Source organism: Mus pahari, chromosome 4 (genome assembly GCF_900095145.1).
Source record: "Mus pahari chromosome 4, PAHARI_EIJ_v1.1, whole genome shotgun sequence".
NCBI classification, from domain to species: Eukaryota; Metazoa; Chordata; class Mammalia; order Rodentia; family Muridae; genus Mus; species Mus pahari.
In genome coordinates, this window is record NC_034593.1 from 80,676,680 (window position 1) to 80,700,008 (window position 23,329).

At 47.5% G+C, this 23,329-nt stretch overlaps 3 protein-coding genes across 3 annotated transcripts in view; 2 read left to right on the forward strand and 1 right to left on the reverse strand.

Annotated features, from left to right (window-relative positions):
* Nucleotides 1-3,928: 3,928 nt before the first annotated feature.
* Nucleotides 3,929-9,082, forward strand: Rab13 (RAB13, member RAS oncogene family). Its single transcript, XM_021196250.2, has 8 exons — nucleotides 3,929-4,167; nucleotides 5,348-5,408; nucleotides 6,671-6,731; nucleotides 6,909-6,986; nucleotides 7,621-7,710; nucleotides 7,826-7,891; nucleotides 7,969-8,022; nucleotides 8,621-9,082. Exons 1-8 carry the CDS (start codon nucleotides 4,044-4,046, stop codon nucleotides 8,693-8,695), a joined length of 609 nt encoding a protein of 202 aa, XP_021051909.1. The 5' UTR covers nucleotides 3,929-4,043; the 3' UTR covers nucleotides 8,696-9,082.
* Nucleotides 9,083-14,815: 5,733 nt separating this feature from the next.
* On the forward strand, nucleotides 14,816-18,900 carry Jtb (jumping translocation breakpoint). The gene is made up of 5 exons (XM_021196596.2): nucleotides 14,816-15,414; nucleotides 15,566-15,603; nucleotides 15,808-15,890; nucleotides 16,878-16,957; nucleotides 18,447-18,900. Exons 1-5 carry the CDS (start codon nucleotides 15,332-15,334, stop codon nucleotides 18,601-18,603), a joined length of 441 nt encoding a protein of 146 aa, XP_021052255.1. The 5' UTR covers nucleotides 14,816-15,331; the 3' UTR covers nucleotides 18,604-18,900.
* A 1,904-nt stretch (nucleotides 18,901-20,804) lies between these two features.
* Creb3l4 (cAMP responsive element binding protein 3 like 4) overlaps nucleotides 20,805-23,329 on the reverse strand; it is a 6,103-nt gene continuing 3,578 nt past the window's right edge. The window contains exons 5-10 of the mRNA XM_029537707.1: nucleotides 22,111-22,206; nucleotides 21,873-21,979; nucleotides 21,714-21,782; nucleotides 21,543-21,627; nucleotides 21,287-21,383; nucleotides 20,805-21,155 (exon numbers count right to left, since the gene is read on the reverse strand). Coding sequence (XP_029393567.1) covers nucleotides 20,971-21,155; nucleotides 21,287-21,383; nucleotides 21,543-21,627; nucleotides 21,714-21,782; nucleotides 21,873-21,979; nucleotides 22,111-22,206 — 639 coding nt within the window. The 3' untranslated portion in view covers nucleotides 20,805-20,970. The remainder of the gene's footprint in view (nucleotides 21,156-21,286; nucleotides 21,384-21,542; nucleotides 21,628-21,713; nucleotides 21,783-21,872; nucleotides 21,980-22,110; nucleotides 22,207-23,329) is intronic.

The window sequence follows — 23,329 nt, forward strand, 5'->3', positions numbered from 1 at the left end:
TCCCAAGTGCTGGGATTAAAGGCGTGCGCCACCACGCCCGGCTTTGGTTTTGTTTCTTGATGACCTGAGTTTAACCATGGCTGCCACTAGGGGAATGGTGGTAAAGCTGTCCATTGGACTCAGGTAACTAACCGGTGGCTGACCACTAAAGACAGTAACATATGCTCTCCAGAGAGCCATCAACTACTAATATCTGTCAGAGGGCTGGTTGCTTAATCTTTTACTTGAGACAAACTCCGACTATGTATACCTGGCTGGCCTGGAACTTGTTATGTAGGCCAAGCTATCCTGGAACTCAGAGATCCTTCTGCCTCTGGAGTGCTGAGTATCAGGTCATAAGGAAAAACTCCCAATTCCCCAGACTCCAGAAGGCAGGCCAGATACCCAGAAATAGGTTCAACCTGGAATGTATGTTGAGGGATTTCTGGTGGTTAGTTAAAAGCCAGCATTCCTCGAGAAGTTGTAAAACTGGTTCCCTACCAAAAAGAGTCATTTCCCTTACCTCTGGCAAAAGGGACATGGGTTGCCTATTGTGCCTCTCAAACTATCAGTTCAAGCTGGCCTCCAGGCTCTTTCACCATCACAAGTATGCATTGCACAAGTCCACTCGCACCCTAGCCTTTCCCACCTCCTCCACCATAAACTCCCTCCAGCTCTCAGGCTTCCCTTCCCCAACTACTCATCCTTCTTCGGCCAGGCTATGCTCACTACTCGCTGTCGCCTGCTAGTCTCCCTTCTCTCACAGATAGCCCTGGCCATGTTTGCTCTACTTCTTTCTCTTTTTGCTCTGGACTCTTCCCAACGCTTCTGGCTGCTTTCTCTCATATCTACAGTAAAGACTTTCCCCTTAACCGTTCCATGGAGCTGTCGTGTCAGTTTATGCACTGGGTTTAGAGGTGTGCACTATAACACTCTCCACCCCACCCCAACATAGATTTTGACAGGATCCGTTCTATGCAACAGAAGCCAAGCATTCCACTGCCTTACTCCCAGGCTCACATTCAGCGTCTTATAGAGCAGTCTCCCCCCCCCCCCCATCTAGGCGTGGTACCTCCCAGATACAGGGCTAGGCACTCTGACCTCAATTAGCAATCAGAGGAATGCCTGGGGCTAGGGAGAGATGTCCCTGAGGTTAGCATCACTGGCTGCTCTTCCAGAGAACTAGGGGTTTGATTCTTAGCACCTACGTAGTGACTAGCTACCATGAAGGCTCACAATTGTCTGTAACTCCAGTTTCAAAAGATCTAACACCACCTTCTGGCCTCCCAAAGGCATCTGGCATGTATATGCTACACGTACAAGCATGCAAGGGCAAAATATCGAGAGAGAGAGAGAGAGAGAGAGAGAGAGAGAGAGAGAGAGAGAGAGAGAGAGATAGATCCTGTCTAAATGTTTTAAAAAAATAATAAAGAAAATTCCCCCATAGATAAGCCTACAGGCCAATCCAATGGTGATAATTCCTCAAGTTTCCTCCTCCCAGGTACGTCAAGTTGGCAACCAAGATTAGCAATCACAGGTTTCCTTTTTTGCTTCTGTCTCCCGTGTGCTGGGACTGCAAATCCACCCTACCTGGACGTCAGTGTGAGTTAAAGGTCAGGATTAGTCATTGAGGAAAACCAGAAAAGATTCTAGTCTGTGCTATAGCTTGAAATGCAGTGAACCCTGAGGGAATAAGTAGAAGGGAATTGAAGCTAAATAGAAAAGTACTTTGCCTAGCGTGCACAAAGCTCTGGGTTTGACCAATTCCCAGCACCATTGAAAAAAATAGAATAGTCGGATTGGTATATTGAAGTAGGCACAATGGTACCCGGGGATGCTGGTAGCTCTAGCTACTGAAGGGGCTGAGTCCACATGATCACATGAGCCCTCAAATTTGAGACTGATCTGGGCAACACAGGCAGACCTTGCCTCAAATTAATAAATTGAGCTAGTGAGGTGGCTCTGGGGAAGTTTAGTTCAGCATCCTGCAGCATGTCCTCTGACTGCCACACGTTCACCATGGCATGGGTTGTTGGCAGTTCATCTAAGCTCCGCCCCACAGTTACCTGGCAACAGCCAGGTATGCCTGACACAGTATAAAAGGGGCTGCCTGCCCCCTCCTCACTCTCTTGCTCTCTTTTCTTGCTCTTGTTCCCTTACCCTCTTCTTCTCTCCCCATTCCACTCCCCTCTCTCTCCTGCTCATGGCTGGCCTCTACTCCCCCCCCTCAAGCCCCCTACCTCAAACCCCCTCCCAATACCCTGAATAAACTCTATTCTATACTATACCATCGTGTGGCTAGTACCTCAGGGGGAAGGGATGCCTCAGCATGGACCGGCAGAGGTACTCCCCTTCCCTCACACCTTACTGTGTCTCCACAAAACATATCTCTGGTCTCTTTTTATAAAACACAACATTATGTGTGCCTACACATACAAATGTAATGAATTAATTAATAAAATAAACAATTATTTGTGTGTGGTAGTTAATATGGCTTGTCAACTTGGCAGGGTCTAGCATTACCTAGGTATGCAATCGCTGGACATGTCTGGAGGAAAGTTCTAGATTGGATCATTTGGGATGGGAAACCCTATCTGACAATGAGTGGCGCCATTCACTCTCCCGGATAAGAAGGAGAGTGAGGTGAGTACCAGCATTCATCTCTTTCCTTGAGTTTGGATGAAAAGCGACCAGATGCCCCATGCTCCTCCTGTCATGACAGACTGCCTTCTGTAAGCCTAAGCAAGCTGGTCTCTCATAAGTTGTTTTGTCAAGTATTTTGTTCTAGGGGGAAAAAGTAACTGATACATTGTATTTGTGAGAGGACAAATGGAAACATAGATTACATAATGTAACAAAGACACTTTCCCACAGCCAGTACTCATCTGTTAGAAAAGTACTTTTCTTTTTCCCTTTTTTCTTTCTTTGTTTTTCTTTTCTTTCTTTTTTTTTTTTTTAAGATTTATTTTATTTATTATATGTAAGTACACTGTAGCTGTCTTCAGACACTCCAGAAGAGGGCATCAGATCTTGTTACGGATGGTTGTGAGCCACCCTGTGGTTGCTGGGATTTGAACTCCAGACCTTTGAAAGAGCAGTCAGGTGCTCTTGCCCACTGAGCCATCTCACCAGCCCTTCTTTCTTTTTCTAATGGGACTGGAAAGATGATAAGGGCTGGCTGTTCTTGTAGTGGATCTGGGTTCAGTTCAGCCACATGGCAGCACCTGTAGACACTCCAGTTTCAGGGGATCGTTGCTGTCTTGTAGCCTCTGCAGGCATGCTAGTCATATAGTGCATAAACACATGTAGGAAAAACACTCGCCATAAAGAAAGTAAGTAAGTAAAGATGGAGAGTGGGCATGGTGGCTCACCAGTAGTAATCTTTATACTTGAGAGATTGAGGCAATAGGATTCCAGGCCTCGGAGGCCAGGCTGTGCTACTGAATCCAAGGCTCGCTCCAGAATGTGAGTTGGCTCTGTGTGTTTTGAGTGTAATTGATGAGTCTGATTTTTATCGCTTTAGTTCTAAACTGTGCTCCACCAGGGGGCAGACTGATCCACCATACTAACCTCCTAACCCGCTTCTTTTCAAAGGGAATTGGGATTCATAGTAGCGCATTGCTGACAGAAAATCCTAGGACCTTTATCATAAACTCAAAAGTCTTTGAGTAGAGCCTCAGCTTTTTAACAATTTCCAGTGCCACCCCTATCTACACCGTTGGTAAAATTCTTTCCCTCTTCCCCTAATCTCTTTGAAATTCTTTCCAATTCGGTCAAAAGAGAGGAAAGACAGCTAACCAAAGGCAATGGGAAGGGCTAGGGGAGCTGGCCCTCCGAGGCTGGGGAGGCAGCGCCCGGACTGCTGGAGCTGGACAGGCCTCTCCACTGGCGAAGAGGGGTGGAGCCGAGAGCAGGGCCGCCTCTCTTCTTTTCCCCGGGCCTGGGCGGAGAGGGAGGAAAACTTCCTGGCTGGGACTCCGGCGGTTTCTGCCTGCCAACACTCGGATCCCGCCTACCAGTGTTGGCTCTTCCCGACCCCTCCCCCGGCGCCCCCAGTGTCCGCCATGGCCAAAGCCTACGACCACCTCTTCAAGTTGCTGCTCATCGGGGACTCGGGGGTGGGCAAGACTTGTCTGATCATTCGCTTTGCAGAGGACAACTTCAACAGCACTTACATCTCCACCATCGGTGAGCCCACTGGCTGTATCCCAGATCTCGGACCCTCCTCCCCCCGCCCCCCATACACGGGTTCCTGAAAGACTAAGGAACCTACTTTTTTGATCCCCTTAGCGAAAGACACTAATTTCCAGTCTGTCGACCCCTGTCCCAGACCCATCCTCCATAATGTCCCTGAATAACACTCAAAACCTCACACCTTTCTGAGGTTTCCAGGTAGCCCCAGTTGCTGCCACCCACTCTGTCTCTTGGTAGTGTCTCCCTAGTCTCTCCAAATCCACGCAGGTTCTTGTCATTTCCATCTGCTTCCTTCTTCACCCCATCTCTTCACCTAGAGCTCTAGATCACGATTTCTTTTTTCCCTGCTTCCCAATTCTGTTGACCTCTTACTGACCACAGGATCCGCCCCAAGTCATCTTTTTAGCCTCCCTACCCTCAGCAAGGTCCTGCAGGGAGTGGCTGGGTGTGCTGCGGGAGTGAGGATGGTGTACGCCAGGGGACTTTGGTGTCTCTGAGTAAGCTTCCGCACCCATCCTTCTCTCTGGAGCCCCCCAAGAGGCCCGGAAGAAGTACCCAGACTTCCAGTAAGAAGAATATCCTTCCCCCCTCCCCCTCCTCTCCCCTCTTTATCTTTCACCTCCTCTTGGCTGAGAATCTTATCTCCTCTAGTGACAAAAAGGAAACTTCCTCTCTCTCCCTCTCCCCCTCTCTCTCTCTCTCTCTCTCTCTCTCTCTCTCTCTCTCTCCTAATTCTCCAGAGGATTCTTAGGGAGCCCCCCCCATCTGGCACTTCCAAGCTTAGCTCACTAGTTAATTCACATAGACTCAATTAGCTGCCTCTCTCTACCCTGAAGGGCTAGCAGGGCGGGTGGAGGACCAGTAGTGTCCTTTGGGGGAGGAGGGGAAAGAGGGATGGGAAGGTGAGGTAGAGGTGGAAGGGAACACTGTCAGATGGCATGCTTCTAACCCAGCTGAAGCGTTTTATCACTATTCTCCACAACGCCATGAAATCTGAGGAGAAACAGTATGCTTACCATAGGAATAAAGCTGTGAGAAAGCTCTCCTCTCCCGCTACACATTCAGCAAGGTCACTACCTCAAGTGACTGAGTCCCAGCAGTCACTGGCACAGCCCCACTCTCACCCTCCACACTTTCCACACATTCACACATGCCTTCACACCCTTCGCCCCAGGAATTGATTTCAAGATCCGAACCGTGGACATAGAGGGGAAGAGGATCAAACTGCAAGTCTGGTGAGTGAGCTGCCCAGTTCCCTGCCCAGACTGCCCTTTGAACCCACCCCTCCCCCACATGCACCCCCCTTCATTTCTTCTTCCATATCTTTTCTCTCTTCAGTTTAGTTTTTGGTTTGGGGGTGTTTTGTTTTGTTTTTTAGACAAAGTCTCATGCAACCCAGGACGGCCTGGAACTCACTAATGTGGCTGAGAAAGAAAGCCCTTCATTAGTTCCTGTCTCCTGTGTCATGGTGATAGAAGCACGTGGCACCATGCTGGGCTTTCAGCTTTGCTTTCCTTCCCCCCCCCACCCCCCCCCCCCCCGTCCTGTACGTCTCCTAACTTGTCCATTCTGCTCAGTCAGCTATCAGTTGGCCTTGCATCTCTCTCCCTGGTGGCCCACTTTCAGTTTGTGTCCTTTTCTCACCCAGAGCGTTCTCTGGACTTGAAAACAAGTGTCTTTTGAGCTATGATGTAGAAACAGATTCTAAGTGATTAAAAGACAAGGTGCAAAATTATACATTTGACTCCTAGTCCACTGCTCTCAATAAATCTTAAAGAGCAACCTGGGTATAAACCCTGAGATGTGCTTTGAGACCCAGCACTCCAGAAACAGAGGCAAGTGATCTCTGTGAGTTTGAGGCCAGCCTGGTCTACAGAGTGTTCTAGAACAGCCAGGGCTACACAGAGAAACCCTGTCTGGAAAAACCTAGACCCTATTTGAAAAACACACACACAATAATAAATTTAAAAGTTATAGCAAGCACAGGTCACATACAGAGGTGTAACTTGACTATCTCAAGGAGGCTGGAGACACCATGGGCGCTGAGGCACTATGAGGTTTTACTGAAGCATTCTTGTATGACAGATAAGCAGCAGTAGATAGGGTCTCCACTCTGGTGCCGCCACTTCCCTTCTGCTTGACCTTCCTTCGTTACCCAGCCTCCCTCCGTGCATTTGCTGCATTTATAAAAACTGGAGACAGTGAGCCATGCCTCACAATGATACAGTGAGGGCCAGCTAGGATGACACACACACACATAAAGTGATACTTAAGACGGCACTTGGCATCTCTGAGTAAACAGGAGACATCCTGTTTCCCAGGCCTGGAACCTCCGAATAGCAACCCAACTGTCCTTCTCCCTTTCCCCTTCACGGTTTCCTGAGTCTTTTCCTTTCAGCCCCCACCTCCAGTGTTGCAAAAGTTGAGTCCTTAGGAAAAGACTCCCCCCTTGGAGACTTCTTGCTTCTATCTCACTCTGTGAAAACTTTGGCTTCAGGGACACGGCTGGCCAAGAGCGATTCAAGACGATAACTACTGCCTATTACCGTGGAGCCATGGTATGAAGTGTGGGTCCAGACATGAACACAGGGGGTTGTGAGCATGCAGGGATAAAGAAGGAGGGCAGCCCCATGTGGCCTGTGTTTAGACTCATGGACCAGACTTGGATGGTCACTTAGAGGTCAACAGATACCTAAGTGGGAATATGGTCCAAGGTGAACTTTACCATCCCTTAGGGCATTATCCTCGTATATGACATCACAGATGAGAAATCCTTCGAGAATATTCAGAACTGGATGAAAAGCATCAAAGAGGTAAGATGCCTCCAAAAGAAATAGGGTAACAAAGTAGCCCCCGAAGGGTGTTGGGGTGTTAGGATGGGCAGACTTCAGGTTTAATTTTATGTGTATGGGTGCTTTGCCTGCATGTAAATCTGTGAACCAAGAGCCTGGTGGTGCCCTCAGAAGTCAGAAGAGGGTAGTAGAGTCCTGGGACTGGAGTGACAGATGGTTTTGAGCCACCAGTTGAACCCAGGTTCTCTGGAAGAATACCCAATGCTCCTAACTACTGAGCCTTCCCCTGCCCCAAACCCTCCTTTGGTTTTTTGTTTGCTTGTTTGTTTTTGGTTTTTGGTTGGTTTTTGTTTTGTTTGTTTTTTCAGACAGGGTTTCTCTGTGTAGCTCTGGCTGTCCTGGAACTCACTCTGTAGACCAGGCTGACCTCAAACTCAGAAATCTGCCCGCCTCTGCTTCCCAAGTGCTGGGATTAAAGCGTGTGCCACCACTGCCTGGCTTGTTTTTGTTTTCTTCTTGAGACAGGGTCTCTTACTCTGTAGTAGCCCCCACTGGTATGAAACTTGTAACCCAAACAGGTCTTGAGCTCACAGCAATCCTCCTGCCTCAGCTTTCTAAGGAAAGGCCCACCTTCTGCTTGTTTTGCTGTCTTCAGAATGCCTCTGCGGGAGTGGAGCGCCTCTTGCTGGGAAACAAGTGTGACATGGAGGCCAAGCGGCAGGTGCAGAGAGAGCAGGCGGAGAAGGTGAGTGAGGCTGGGCTGTTTGCTGCAGGGCTGGGAGGCCCGAATGAGGAGGCATCGCTGAGTGCTTTGCTTCTGCCTTTATCCAGTGCTCTCCTTCCTACCTCATCCCCTACAGTTGGCTCGAGAGCACAGAATCCGATTTTTTGAGACGAGTGCCAAATCCAGTGTGAATGTGGATGAGGTGAGAGGCATCCTCGGAGATAACATACTGATAGGTTCATCCCTCCTTCAGCCTGGGCTGACCAGTTTCCCCTTTAGGCTTTCAGTTCCCTGGCCCGAGACATCTTGCTCAAGACAGGAGGCCGGAGATCGGTGAGTTGGCTCTATTCTGCTGAATACCACTGCGCGTGTCTGCAAGAACTGAAGCAACTGGAGTGGACTGTGGTACTGCACACCTATGGTCCCAGCACCGAGAGGTGCTGGCAGAAGGATCAGGAGTTCATGTTCATCCTCCACTTCTCTGTCTAAACTCAAAAGTGCCAATGGAGAATACCTTTAATGCCAGCACTAGGGAGGCAGAGGCAGGCTGATCTCTATGAGGTCAAGGTCAGCCTGGTCAGCAGGAGTTCCAGGACATTCAGGGCTACACAAAGAAACCCTGTCTCATTAAAAAAAAGACAATTGAGCCAGGCGTGGTGGCACACGCCTTTAATCCCAGCACTCTGGAGGCAGAGGCAGGAGGATTTCTAAGTACAAGGCCAGCCTGGTCTACAGAGTGAGTTCCAGGACAGCCAGGGCTACACAGAGAAACCAAAAAAAAAAAAAAAAAAGACAATTGAGGAGGAGGAACAATGCCAAGATTTCCCATAAAGTGGGGGTAGGGGTAAGGAATGAGGGGGTGAGAGAAGGTGGGGGGTGGGGGTGTCCTGAGCCCTTCACACACCTGATCTTTCTACTTTCCTAATTCTAGGGAACCAACAGCAAGCCCTCAAGCCCTGACCTGAAAACATCTGACAAGAAGAACAACAAGTGCTTGTTAGTCTGAGAGCATTTCTTGCCTCCTATTCACCCTGAACCTGGAGGCTAGACCTGAGGCAGTCGGACTGAGGGGTTACAGATGGGAGAACTGTGGTGGACCCTCAAGAGGGAGATGAGGGGAATAAGGAGACCGTTGAGGACAGGACAGAAGAAAGGGGCAGAGAAAGGAGTGGGCGGAACCAAGGATGTGAAAGGTGAACAGAAGGGATTTGAGAAGAGGAAAGGAAGAAGAAATGAATGGCTCAGGTCTTGGACAGTTCAACATTAATGTCAATATGCTGCTCTCCATTCCAGGTTCAGGGTTAGGGTCCTGAAAAGCTGGCTTGGCACCATTCCGAGGGTCCCTCAGTCTACAAGGTCTTTGTTAGTATTAAAGGCCACTGTTTTGCATGAATGTCCCATTTGCATTACTTTCATTATTCTCAGAATTGCTCTTCACTCAAATCCATTTTTTTTTTTTTTTTGGTTTCTTTTGAGACAGGGTTTCTCTGTGTAGCTCTGGCTGTCCTGGAATTCACTCTGTAGACCAGGCTGGTCTCAAACTCAGAGTATTCTCAGTGTTGCACAAAGAAATACATGAACAAAGCGAGAGTAACCTGGCAAGCCGATATCTTTTTGTAAAAACAGTGTGGCACAACCCAAACTGAAAGTTCACTTAGGTTTTGTTCCAATGCCAAGAGATGACTGACTCGGCCTCACCCCACTGCTGGGAGCTTAACTTCTGAATCTTTTAAGATTGACAAGTTTCAAATTCTCAAAATTTTCCCAAAAATTCCCAAAAGGGAAATGAGAGAAAGAGGGGAAGGGTCAGCTGCGAGTGCAGGTCGTTACTGGGGATGCAGCGAGGCTTTTGTAAACAGAGCTTTACCAGGTAGAGAAGAGTAAAGAGATTTGGTATCGCTTTACTATAGTAAAGATTCTTTTATAAGGTGGGTGAGACTTCGGAAATGTTGGCCAATCATGGGCTTGTCATCTTTTGGTACAAACAACCTTTTTTTCACAATTTGAAAGGAGGGGCCGGGCAGTGGTGGTGCACGCCTTTAATCCTAGCACTTGTCAGGCAGAGGCAGGCAGATTTCTGAGTTCAAGGCCAGCCTGGTCTACAGAGTGAGTTCCAGGGCTACACAGAGAAACCCTGTCTCGAAACTCAAAAAAAAAACAAAAGAAAGAAAGAAAGGCAGGAAGAGACTCAGGAGAGATTCACTTGCTTGTATTTACAGAGCATTTGCTTTGTATCAGACAATAATCACTAAACAGCTTTTTGATGGCACAGGTAAGCAGAGAAGTAGACAAACTTTTAAAAGAAAAATGGCTCTTCTTGTTTTTTTTGTTTGTTTGGTTTTTGGTTTTTTTGCTAAGCATGGTGGCTCAGGCCTTTAATCCCAGTACTCAGGAGACAGAAGTAGGCGGATCTCTGAGTTCCAGGCCATCTACAACTACAATAGCAAGACTTGTCTAAAAATAAATAAATGTTCATTTCTATTATTGTTAGATATATGACTGCATGTTTAAATGTGGGGGCCAGCTCCTGGGGGCCAGCTTGCTCCTCCTGAGGACTAGACTCAGGTCATCAGGCTTGCATGGCCAAGAAGTTTCCCTGTTGAGCTGTCTTCATCTCTCCTCATTTTGATTTCCCGCAACTGGGTGTCTTTGTTACTTTTCTACTGCCGTGAAGAGACCATTGTAGCGAGAATTTTGGTTTCTTTAAAAACACAGACATAAGCCGGGCCTGGTGGCGCAGGCCTTTAATCCCAGCACTCGGGAGGCAGAGGCAGGCGGATTTCTGAGTTCGAGGCCAGCCTGGTCTACCAAGTGAGTTCCAGGACAGCCAGAGCTATACAGAGAAACCCTGTCTCGAAAAACCAAAAAAACAAAACAAAACAAAAAAAAAAAACAGACATAAGGATGTTTTTGTTTTAATCCCAGGTGTGGGCTATGGGGTTGCTTCACTGCAGCTGCCTATGATTTGCCTCTTGCTCTAGCAGGGGCGTGATTTTGCCAGCTGTGGATAGTTTCTGCCAGTGTATGTTTGAATTCTGGGGACTTTTCAAAGGATATGTAAATGCTAGAGCCCCAATCAAGGGGCTGTTGGCCAGCTGGCCGTTGGATGCTGTTTGTTAAGTAAAGAGATAAGAAATTAGATATAATGATGGTGAAGATCAAACTTGCTCCAAGGAACTTTATGCCCCTAATCACAGAAAGTAGTCTAAGAATATCGTTGTCCCCTTGCCCCTCTATCCTTTTGTCTCTCCTACCTAGTGTTAGGAGGTTGAAAGGGCAGAAGAAGGGTGAGTGAAGGATGTAAGAAAAAACCCACAAAATAGCCAAAAGTCCAGTTGCACACCTTGACCAAGGCAACTAGTTCATTAGTGGCTTGCTTGCAGTTTCAGTGTTGGAGTCCATGACCATTGTGGTGGGGAGCATGGAGCGAGCAGGCAGGAAGGGCTCCAGAGCAGCACCTGTGAGGTCTGTGGGATGATCCAAGAGTACAAGGCAGAGGAAGAGCTACCTGAACAGTGTGGCTTTTAAAACCTCAAAGCCAACCCCAGTGACACACCCCCTCCAAGGCCACACCCCCCAATCCTTACCAAAATGTTCTAACAGCTAGGGACAGAACATTCAAATAGATGTGCTTACAGAGGCTGTTCTCATTCAGACCACCAGAGTGGGTCTCACAATGTAGATCAGGCTGGCCTTGAACTTGCAGTGGTCCTCTTGCCTCCCAAGTGCTGTGACATAAACAATGTTTAATTTCTGGAAAAAAAAAAAAAAAAGGAGATACTATAGACTAGCAAAACTCAGTAAGTTCAGGTTGGATACACTAACCCTGACTCTATTTTACCGTCTTTCACTCTTTTATTCTCCTCTTTGAGACTTCCCTGACATAGCTTAGTCTAGTCTCATCCACGGGAGTCCCATACCTCAGCTATTTATCTCAGCCTGCACTACACAATGACATGCGGTCTTCAATAAACAAAATTAATTGCTGAGAAGATGACTAAAAGTGTCAGCCAGGAAACCTCACACGAGTTCAGTCAAGACAGGGTCGGCCGGGCGTGGTGGCTCATGCCTTTAATCCCAGCACTCGGGAGGCAGAAGCAGGCTGATTTCTGAGTTCAAGGCCAGTCTGGTCTACAGTGTGAGTTCCAGGACAGCCAGGGATATACAGAGAAACCCTGTCTCAAAAAAACAAAACAAAACAAAACAAAAAAAAGACATAGGGTCGGAGGGTACAGGCTGGCCGAACCTTGTAAAAAGCCAGGTGCTGAGTAATATCTACAACCTCAGTACTCCTAAATGAGGTGGGATGTGGAAACAGGAGAATTGCCAGGAAGAACATACATAGCACGGGAAAAAGATCCTGCCTTAAGGGGAAAAGAAACTTCTAGAAAATTGTTCCTGAACCTTCACGAGCACACCATGGCACAAAAGCACTCACATGAACCCACACAACATGAAGATGTATATTTTTGAGACAGAACTCTTCGCTGGGCGATGGTGGCACGCGCCTTCAATCCTAGCACTTGGGAAGCAGAGGCAGGCAATTTCTGAGTTGGAGGCCAGCCTGGCCTACAAAGTGAGTTCAAGGACAGCTAGGGCTATACAGAGACACCCTGTCTCCGGGGAAAAAAAAAGGTTGAGACAGAACTCTCACTTATGGGGAAAAACTTGCCTGCTTTCCCCTTAAGTTCAAGGGAAATTTTATTAGAGTTAAACATTTTCCTGGGGCAGACAAGCTGCCTGGAGAAGGGGGAAATGCTATTTTGTTTAAGTCTGCAGGGACAAGTTGCCACATGGTGGGGACAGGAGCTTTAGGAAGAGTAAGATGTCCAAAGTATTTTAAAAAGAGATAGAAAGCCAGGCATGGTGGCGCACGCATTTAATCTCGGCACTTGGGAGGCAGAGGCAGGCAGATTTCTGAGTTTGAGGCCAGCCTGGTCTACAGAGTGAGTTCCAGGACAGCCAGGGCTATACAGAGAAACCCTGTCTTGAAAAAAAAAAAAGATATAGAAAAGGGACAGCTACATTTTATTAACACAGAAAACCAGGTTAGCTTCCAAAACGACACAGCTGTGGCCCTGTGAGATACTGCCTGGGTAAAGTTCCTCCCTTCCTTCCCTTCCTCAACTTCCTTCCCTCCTTCCGCTCGCTCCCGACAAGGTTTCTTTGTGCAGCTCTGGATGTCTTGGAATTTGCTGTGTAGATGAGACTTTTATATTTTGGGCCAATAAACCAAGCAGTGGACCAGGCCAAGGTGTTCCACCTGAGAGAGGTTTATTATACGGGAAGGGGGGGGGAGCTGTGAAGCAGGTAGAAGGGTAGAGAAGAGAGGAGAGAGTGAGAAAGAGGGGGGAGAAAAGAAAGAGGAGGAAGAGGAGAAGAGGAGATCAAGGAGGGGGTGGCTTCCTGTTTTATACAGAAAATGATGTCACACCAGTGAGGGCAGGAACNGAGTCAAGTGGATTGTGGGATTGAAGGTCGTTGTCCTGGAAATGCAGGTCAAGGGTCACATGGTTCCTGGTGCCAACAGAGACTGGCCTTGAACTCAGAGATCCACTTGCCTCTGCCTTCCAAATGCTAGAGTTAAAGGAATGTGACACTAACGCTAGACTCTAGATAAACTTTCCAATGGTACATTTATTTTGTCTACCTCAAATCTGGAATTATCTATTTTTATTTCATTGATTTAATTAGTTATTGAGATAGGGTCTCATTTACTCTGGAATCGACATTTAGGAGGCAAAGGCAAAACTGCTACAGGTTGAAGGGCAGGCAACCAGTGCTCCACATAAGACCCTGCCTTAAATTCAAGCAGCAAAAAGACAGTGAGCCCCAAGAAAAATACCAGCTTCGTGTTTTGTTTTGTTTTTCTAAACATGGTTTCTCTGATTAGCCCTGGTGGTCCTGTAACTCACTCTGTAGACCAGGCTGGCTTCAAACTCAAAGATCTGCCTACCTCTGCCTCTTAAGTACTGGCATTCAAGGGCTGTGCCACCATGCCCAGAAAGATTAACATCTTAGTCACATCCCAGGGAAGAATTTTATTAAAAAAAAAATTTCCGTGTGTGTGTGTGTGTGTGTGTGTGTGTGTGCTTTGATGTACATCCTGTGCATGCCTGGTATCCGTGTTGTCCAAAAGAGTCTCTCTCTCTTTCATTCTTTCTTTCTTGACAGAAATCCAATTCTGTTATCATCTAATTCTGGCTGGCCTGGAACTTGCTGTGTTGACAAGGCTGGTCTCAAACTCCACCTGCCTCCTGAGTACTAGGACTAAAGGCTTGAGACACCACACCACCAATCGAGTTGCTGAAAAGCTCCTAAATCTAGTTCCAATAATACTTTCAATTTAAAGTCTCTACGCTCTAATCAGGCAAAGAGTAACACGCCGTTAATCCCAGCTCTCGGGTGGCAGAGGCAGGCAGGTCTTGAAGCCAGCCTGGTCTACAAAACAAGTTCCAGGAGAAAGCTGCACAGAGAAACCCTTCCTCAAAATAATAACAACAGCATCATAAAAAAATAAAAAATAAAAACGAGGGCTGGTGAGATGGCTCAGTGGGTAAGAGCACCCGACTGCCCTTCCGAAGGTCCGGAGTTCAAATCCCAGCAACCACATGGTGGCTCACAACCATCCGTAACAAGATCTGACGTCCTCTTCTGGAGTGTCTGAAGACAGCTACAGTGTACTTACATATAATAAATAAATAAATCTTTAAAAATAAATAAATAAATATCAACCAACCAAATAAATATTAAAAATCTCTGTGCTCTTGGCCTTGAAATCATTTCCTTATTTGTAGGAGCAGGGGAGAGGTGAGAACTTCTGAGGTTTTTCAAGGAATAGCTCTGTGAAGCAGTTTCGCACTCACATAAGGGGAAACAGACACAGTTCATTTGCGTAGAGTCCGGTGGGAGTCCGGGGACAAGAGCAAGTTTCAAATTCGACGCAGTTTCTCCTCCCATCAGATTTCGGGAACCCGAGGTGTCAAGGCCGGTCAGGGTGTTGAGCCAGAAATGGGGAGGGTGTCAAGAGCCTAATGGTGAAACCAAAGTTTTGATGAAGGACCCAAGTCCAGACAGAGCGGCGTTTGGTCCCTTTTTGTTCCTCCCGGCTCTCCTGGTTCTAAACAGACAAGCAGGTGTTATCAGGGAGACGCGAACCCAAAACCAACCAGGTCGCCTCTACCGCCGGTCCCGCCGGCTCTGCAAACACTACAAGGACCACACTGCCGCGCGGCGCCCGGCTGAAGAGTCGCGTGATCCTGCGCAAACGCAGTGAGACGCAGTTGCCACCGAGTCCGGAACGACGACAGCAGCAGACAGACGCGAGCACCCGGGAAGAGTCGGTGTCGGCAGAGCCGGGACCAGGAGCCTCCGCGAGCAAGATGGCCGCTCCCGAGACCGAGACCGAGGCCGAGGGGCGCGGGCACTAGGTCGGGACCCGCGTGCCCTTCTCCCGGCCGCCAGCGTCCCCGCAAAGACCTCGTGCTTCTAGCCGAGACACCCGCGTGGGTTATTCTCGCTGTGGTCACGAGGCCGTTTCAATAGCGCTCTAGTTGGCCCAGACGGAGAACTCTGGCGTCTGGCTGCTCGGAGCTGGAACCTCCGGGAGGTCTGCTGCAACAGGTGCGACCCTGACCGCTCCATGCTCGCGGGCGCGGGGAGGCCTGGCCTCCCCCGGGCCGGCCACCTCTGTTGGCTGCTGTGCGCTTTTACCTTAAAACTCTGGTAAGTGGATACTGGGGAGAGAAAAGGAGATGGCAGGCGAACCCCACAGTCTACGCCCCCAGGAACCGGGACACCTCATCCACTGACGTCCAAAGTGGGTGTGCGCTGTCTTCCGCGAGCTCACTGTTGTTCTTACCCCCTTTCCCTGCAGCGAGGCAGAGGCTCCGGTGCGCGAGGAGAAGCTATCAGGTGGGTGATTGCCCGAGAACCCTGTACCTCGGTGGCTTGTTTGTTTCTAGTGTCTCTTTAGTCTACTCCGAACACAGATAGAAAAAGGAGGCGCCTCATGCAACGAGGGCAAGCTCTGTGTTGGGAAGCTAGTTGGGCAGAGCCTTTGAGAGAAATGTTTTTTGAATGGTCTTCGGCTGGCCGTTTTTCTCTCTCTCCTTTTAGTGAGCACTTCAGCTTCGCCATGTTGGTTGGTAGAAGAGTTTGTGGTGACTGAAGAGTGCACTCCATGTTCTAACTTCCAGATTGTGAGTATTATTTGGGGTTTTTCTCTTTGTTTTTTGTTTTTGTAAGCATGCCATTAATGGCCGGACAGTGGTGGCATATGCCTTTAATCCCAGCACTTGGGAGGCAGAGGCAGGCGGATTTCTGAGTTCGAGGCCAGCCTGGTCTACAGAGTGAGTTCCAGGACAACCAGGGCTACACAGAGAAACCCTGTCTCGAAAAAACAAAACAAAACAAAAAAACCATGCCATTAATGTGCCTTCCTTCTTTCTTCCTAGACTTTTAGGTTATGTTCAAATCATATTTTTTGTGTTTCATTTTATGTATATAGGTGTTTTGCCTGCTTTCGTATGTATTCGGGGGGTGTGTGAGAGATGCCCTAAAAATCCAGAAGAGGTCATCAGGTCTCCAGGAATCAGAGTTAGAAAAGATTATGAGTTCCAATGTGGATGCTGGGAATGGAACCCTGTCCTCTCTAAGAGCAGCCAGTGCTCTTCACCACTGAGTCATATCTCCAGCCCCCCCCCTTTTTTTTTTTTTTTTTTTTTGAGACAGTGTCTCACTATGTAGCACTCTCTGGCCTGGAATAACTCACCATGTAGGCCAGGCTGGTTTTGAACATTGTATTCATTTTCTGTGGGTCTTGAGGCACAGAAGTCAGAAGACAACTTGAGGAAGTTGTTTCTCTCTTCCCACCACATAGATGCAATTTGCTAATCTTGGCTACAGATGTCTTTACCCACAGTGGCATCTCAGCAGCCCTCAAACTTGGAACTTAATTTCCCTCGGAAAATATGCCTTTTCTACACTGATAGCAGTGTCCTGTTCTGTTCATAATTTTTAATACAGAGATTCTGGAATTTCTCCTTACATCCTAATTGTTCCTCCACCAGCCACCTCCACCACCCATTAGCTTGTGCTGCCCGCCAGCTCTGGCTCTTTCTCGACAGCAGGCCATCTGTTCCTTGCTTACTTCTTCATAATGAGCTTTTGGATATTTCTTTTGGTAGAAAACAACACCTGAGTGTGGTTCTACAGGGTATGTGGAAAAAATCACGTGCAGCTCGTCTAAGAGGAATGAATTCAAAAGGTAAGGGTTGTTTCTCTACCCTGTGGTAACCTCTGATCCTCTTACATTAGGTAGCTAGTCTTGGTGTAGTTAGGCAGAGGAAATGTGAGCCAAATTACCCCTAGTTCCTAACCCCAGTCTCCAGCACTGTATTATTGGTTATATTCTCTCATCAAAGAATTTGGACAGGGCTTGGGGTGTGTAGCCCGTTAGTAACATGCTGGGGTGGTGTGGTGGGTTATTCCTCGAATCCCAGCTCTCAGGAGGCAGAAGCAGGCTGAGATCAACACCAGCCTGGTCTATGTAGCAGAGGAGTTTAGTAGGCCAAAGCTATACGATAAGTCCCTATCTCAAGTAAGTAAGCAGTTAAGCCAGGCGTGATAATGCAGAAGGCAGAGGCAGGCATATTTTTTTTTCTTTTCTTTTCTTTTCTTTTTTTCCTTTTCTTTTTTCCTTTTCTTTTCTTTTTTTCCTTTTCTTTTTTTTTGTTTTTGTTTTGTTTGGTTTGGTTTTTCGAGACAGGGTTTCTCTGTATAGCCCTGGCTGTCCTAGAACTCACTTTGTAGACCAGGCTGGCTTCGAACTTAGAAATCCACCTGCCTCTGCCTCCCGAGTGCTGGGATTAAGGGCATGAGCCACCATGCCCGGCTTGCAGACGTATTTCTAGGAGAGCCTGATTAGATGCTTCAGTGATGAAAGGCACTTAGCACTATTGCAGAGAACCCTGGTTCAGTTCTCAGCACCTACAAAGTTGGTCTGAATCTAGTTCCCAGGTATCTGCCAGCACCCTCTTCTGGCCTCCTTAGGCATTAGGCACACACATGGTACACACACATACATGCATGAAAACAGTCATACATATAAAATAAATAAATATACAACAACTTGAGTTTGAACCTCAGAACTCAGATGCTAGAAGTATAGAACTCATTTCAGCAAGTTGTCTTCTGACTCTGTGTGTGTGTGTGTGTGTGTGTGTGTGTGTGTGTGTGTTGTCAGACAGGGACAATGACAACCTTTTCCTTGGCATGAGTATGCACACAAATATAACAAATGTAATTTCTTTTTAAAAAAGGAAGAAGAGTTGGACGTGGTAGTACATGCTTGTAATCCTAGCATTTGGGAAGTGGAGGCCGGGGAGTTGGGAGTTAAAGGCCAGCTTGAGCTACTTGAGACTTTTGGTTTGGTTTGTTTTTGAGATAGGGTTTCTTTGTATGGATCTGGCTCTCGTAGAACTCTGTGTAGTCCAGACTGGCTTTGAACTCAGATCTCTACCTTTGCCTCCCTAGTGCTGGGATTAAAGGCATGTACCACCATCCCCAGTGCCCAGTGAGACTTTATAAAAACCGCAATCAGATTGGTTAATGGGGCCTGTTTATCTCATCAGAAACTAGGCATGACTGACTAGTTTCTCTTATTTTCAGATAGTGTTTGGGGTGGGCTGCCTTGGAGAAGGGTAATTGAGAGAAACCGACTTTCCCTGGGAGTGACTGTCCTTTTCTGCCCTCAGCTGCCGTTCAGCTCTGCTGGAACAACACTTATTCTGGAAATTTGAAGGCATCGTGGTGGCTGTAGCTTTAGTCTTCGCCTGCCTTGTCATTGTTCGTCAGCGACAACTGGACAGAAAGGCTCTTGAAAAAGTCCGGAAACAAATTGAGTCCATATAGCTGAATTTCTGCTGTATTATGGTGGCTCTTTACGGACTGTATTTCAGATGGAGAAAGTTCAGCCGGCTAATTTGCACTCGTAAGCCTTGTGGTAGTAGCATTTTCAATGACTTCCTCTTCCAGACCATTAATGGGCTCAATAAAAAGTAAATAGAGCTGGACATGACACAGACTTGTAATCCTAGCACTTGAGAGGGTGAGGCAGGAGAATGCTGGTAACTTTGTAGGCCGGCTAAGCTGCACCACATAGTAAGACTGTCTTTAAAAAGAAAAAGGAGGTAAAGGGGTAACACAGTTTCCTACAGTTTAATCATTTAGCTTGGGGAGGACTGGCTGAGGTGGGAGATGCCTTAAATCCTAGCACTTGGGCAGCAGAGAGAGGTAGATCTCTGGGAGTTCAAGGCCAGCTTGGACTACATATGGAGCTCCAGGCCAGCAAGGAATACTTGGTAAGACCCTGTCTCAAAAAATAAATTTAAAAGAGTTGGTGAGTTGGCTCAGTGCTAAAGAGCACTTGCTGGGGGCTGGAGTGATGGCTCAGAGGTTAAGAGCACTGACTGCTCTTCCAGAGGTCCTGAGTTCAATTCCCAGCAACCACATGGTGGCTCACAACCATCTGTAATAGGATCCAATGCCCTCTTCTGGTGTGTCTGAAGACAGCTATAGTGTACATTTATATGCATAGAATAAATCTTTTTTTTTTGTTTTTTGTTTTTATCGAGACAAGGTTTCTCTGTGTAACCCTGGCTGTCCTGGAACTCACTCTGTAGTCCTAGCTGGCCTCGAACTCAGAAATCCGCCTGCCTCTGCCTCCCGAGTGCTGGAATTACAGGCATGCACCACCACGCCCGGCCAGAATGAATCTTAAAAAAAAAAAAAAAAGAACACTTGCTGCTCTTACCCGGATCTGGGTTTGGTCCCAGCTCCCAAGTCCGGTGGCTCACAGTCACTTACAATTCTAGTTTCAGGGGCTGTGATACCCTGTGGCTTCTATGGTCCTGCAGTAAGTGACGCGCGTAAACTCATGTATAAACAGACATACGCACAAGGAAAAATGAGTACTTCCCTTCTTGGATATAGTCTTTCCATGTACACAAGTGATTTGTCTGTACGGCACGTGTGTGTGTCTGGTACACATGGAGTCCAGAAGGGGGTATCAGACCCTGAGCTGCTGCATGGTGTAGGGGATTGAATATGGGTCCTCTGAAAGAGGTAAATGATCTTAACCACTTTTTCAGCCACCAAATGAATAAACCTTTTTAAAAAATAGTACTTTAATATGGGGAAAGACGACCTGGGTACAATGAGAGAAGATAAACTACGATTTAGCGAGTAACTATTACCTCTCCCTTTTATTGCTTCAAAACTGTTAGGTTTATCTTTTGTGTGTGCGAATGGTTTACCTGCATAAACACGGACCATTTGCATGTCTGGTTGGTGACCTCAGAGGTTAGAAAAGGACATTGGATCTTTGGGAACTGAAGCTATAGATGGCTATGAGTCACCAAGAAAGTACTATGAACCGGATCCAGGTCTTCTGTGTAACAACAAATGTTCTTAGCTACTAAGCCAGTCTGCCATCTTTTATATAAGATGTCTGAGCTGGCAGAGGGGCTCAGGCATTAAGTTGCTGGATGCAGTGGCTAGAAAGATGGCTGCAGTTAAGACAGCATGCTAGCTTCCCAGAGGACTCTGCTTGGCTCACAGCTGCCAGCTCCAGGGGAATCCATTGCCCATATGTAATGGATTCATAAAGAAACACATACACATAAATAAATGTTTGTTGCATAGGCCTGATGACCTGAGTTTGATTCTTAGAATACGTGGTGAAAGGAAAGAACCCAAAAGTTGCCCTTGGACCTTCACCTGTATATTATACTACTCACATATATAAAATACACTTATACACCATACATTTTTTTTTAAGATTTATTTATTATATGTAAGTACACTATAGCTGTCTTCAGACACTCCAGAAGAGGGGATCAGATCTCTACAGATGGTTGTGAGCCACAATGTGGTTGCAGGGAATTGAACTCAGGACCTCTGGAAGAGCAGTCAGTGCTCTTAACCTCTGAGCCATCACTCCAGCCCCTATACACCATACTTATACACAATAATAAACACAATTTCCAAGCTGGACTTGGTACTTGGAGGCAAATCAAGAGTTCCAGACCAGCTCAGGCTACATAGTGAAAAACTTGGGATAGAATTTGAGCTAGGAAGTTTATTTCCAAGTTAAAACTTGTTTTCCTTTGACCTTACCAACAAAGAAGGAATGAAATCACAAATGGATAAGTATTTGAGGTTCCCTGCCACATGATAAAAGGTGACAGGGAAGCCTGTGTGGCGTCTTGTGTGATTGGCTTACATCTCATCTGCATGCACCATTCCCCTGATCTGCCCAGTGGGTCTCACTCGCATCTTCAGATGTGTCTTTGTTGAACCATTTGTAGTTGGGGCTTCAGGTAGCTCCTCCAGTTTGGACTTTAGCACTGGACTCTCCAGGCTTTCTGTTGCGTTCTCGTGAGTCAAGATATTTCTGGAGATCACTGAGGAGAGAGGGTAATGGTAGACCATTTGCTTGGGTGGGAGACTGGCGCAGAACTCTCCTACTTTTTGACTGTTTGGGGGAATAGAGTTTTGTGGCTCATCCTGGGGCAGCTGTACCCTTGCCTCTTACCTCCACGAAGCTGATAATCCTCAGGCCTAGCTTCTGATTGACCCTGAAAGGGGCTAAAACTGGGCAGGATGATGAGAGCCAGTGAAAAAAGAAGAATCTGAAAAGGAACAGGAGGGCACTTGGGCTTTGGGGACAACAGGAGGAAGGCATAGGGAATAGCGGGTCGTTGAGGTGTCATAGTTTGGAGAATAGGGCTGGGCAGGGCAGGTGGCAGTGTGGAGGGTGGCAGAGGTGGTAAGGAACATGCCGATGGTACCAGAACACAGGTGCTGGTCTGGGCAGCTCTGCTGGAGGTCTGAGCAGTGAGCTTCTGTAACTGGCGGACCTGCGCCATCAAGAAGCTAGGAGAAGAAGGGAGAGTCAGCCAGGGAACGGCTTCCCTGTGGCTGGCTCCTGCCCTCTCGTCCATTCAGACACTACCACTCACATATTCTGCCTCTCCAGCTCCTGGACCTTTCTCTGTAGTCTCTGATTCTGTTCCGAACAGGCTGCCACTCTAGGGAGTGTGGAGAAGAGCAGGCTTGGCAGATGGCCCCTTAACATACTTTGGTGAGAGAAAGGGGGCCCAGACACCTCCCAAACATACCTGCTCTCTAGCCCATCTATGTATTCTTTCTTCCGCCGCCGGCTGTCCTGAGCTGACTGCTTGTTGCGGATTTTCCTCCTGATCTTCTTGAGTATTCTCTCCTCTGCCTGGAGGTTAAGGGTGTTCAGTGCTGGACCCTTAGCCTTCCACAACTCCCCAACTGTCCCCTGGGATCCAGGCTCTCTAGAGGTTTAGTGGAGCTTCTGTGATGGGGACACCCTTTGGGGACCGTTGTTACCTTGGTGAGGGGCAGGTGAGAGGGCAGAGTAACCCCTTCTTGCCCCAGCAGTTGCTTTTCTTCATCTGTCAGGAACAGATGATGTTGGCAGGACAGCTGGGAAGAGTGGCAGAAGATGAATGGGGTCAAGGTCTCCAGCTTCCAAAGCCCAAACTGCCCCTCTGCCCCAACCTGCTTTCAGGAGAGGGCTTTCTGTCTGCACTGAGTGATAAGGTAAGGTCAGAGCAGAAAGGTCATTCAGGTGGGTTCCATGGCAAGCCAAAGGGCCTTCCTGAAGCTGAGGAGGGAGAGTGAAGGTTTTTGTCCACACAGAATCTTGACATTACATTACAGCCAAGCTAGAGAGGGCCTCTTCTGGTTATCTCAGGACAATCAGAAGAGAACTTGTATGAATTCATTATGATGAGCTTTGTTGAGTTTCCTTATGTCAGGAAAACAATTTAGCCATTAACTTCCATTTGGTAAACCATGTGGTGGCCTGTCAAGGGCAGGTGCGTGCAATTCATCATCCCTGGGCTTAAAAGCGGCCCACCCTCAGACAAGGACTTTCCTTCCTTCCTTCCATTTATTTTTATTTTATGTGCACTTGAATTTTGCCTGCATATATGTCTGTGTGATGGTGATGGATCTCCTGGAACTGGAGTGACAGGCAGATGTGAGCTGCCATGTAGGAGCTGGAAATGGAACCTGGATCCTCATGCTCCCAACCACCGAGCCACCATCTCTCCAGCCCCAGGAGAAGGAGTCTCTAAGGGTAGCCAGGATGGCTTCTCGAGCAGAGTGTGTGGGAAGAGTAGATGGTATCTGGGTAAACGGAGCCATCAGCTGAAGATCCTGCCTTCACACTGACAATCCAGTTATTCATTTCCTGTGTGTGTCTTTTTGTATATCTGTGTGGGCATTTGTGGAAATAAAAGATAACTTTCAGAAATGAGATTTCTTCTACCATGTGGGTTCCAGGGATCAAAATGAACTTGTAAGGCTTGGCAGAGCTAGTGCCTTTAACCACTAAGTCATCTTGCTGGCCCTAATATTCCTCTTTGAAAGGTTTACAGTGTTTGCAACTTTTTGTTGTTGTTTTGGTATGCTTTTTCATACCAGACAGGGTTTCTCTGTATAGTCCCAGATGTCCTAGAACTCACTCTATAGACCAGGCTGGCCTCGAACTCAGAAACCCGCCTGCCTCTGCCTCCCAAGTGCTGGGATTAAAGGAGCGTAC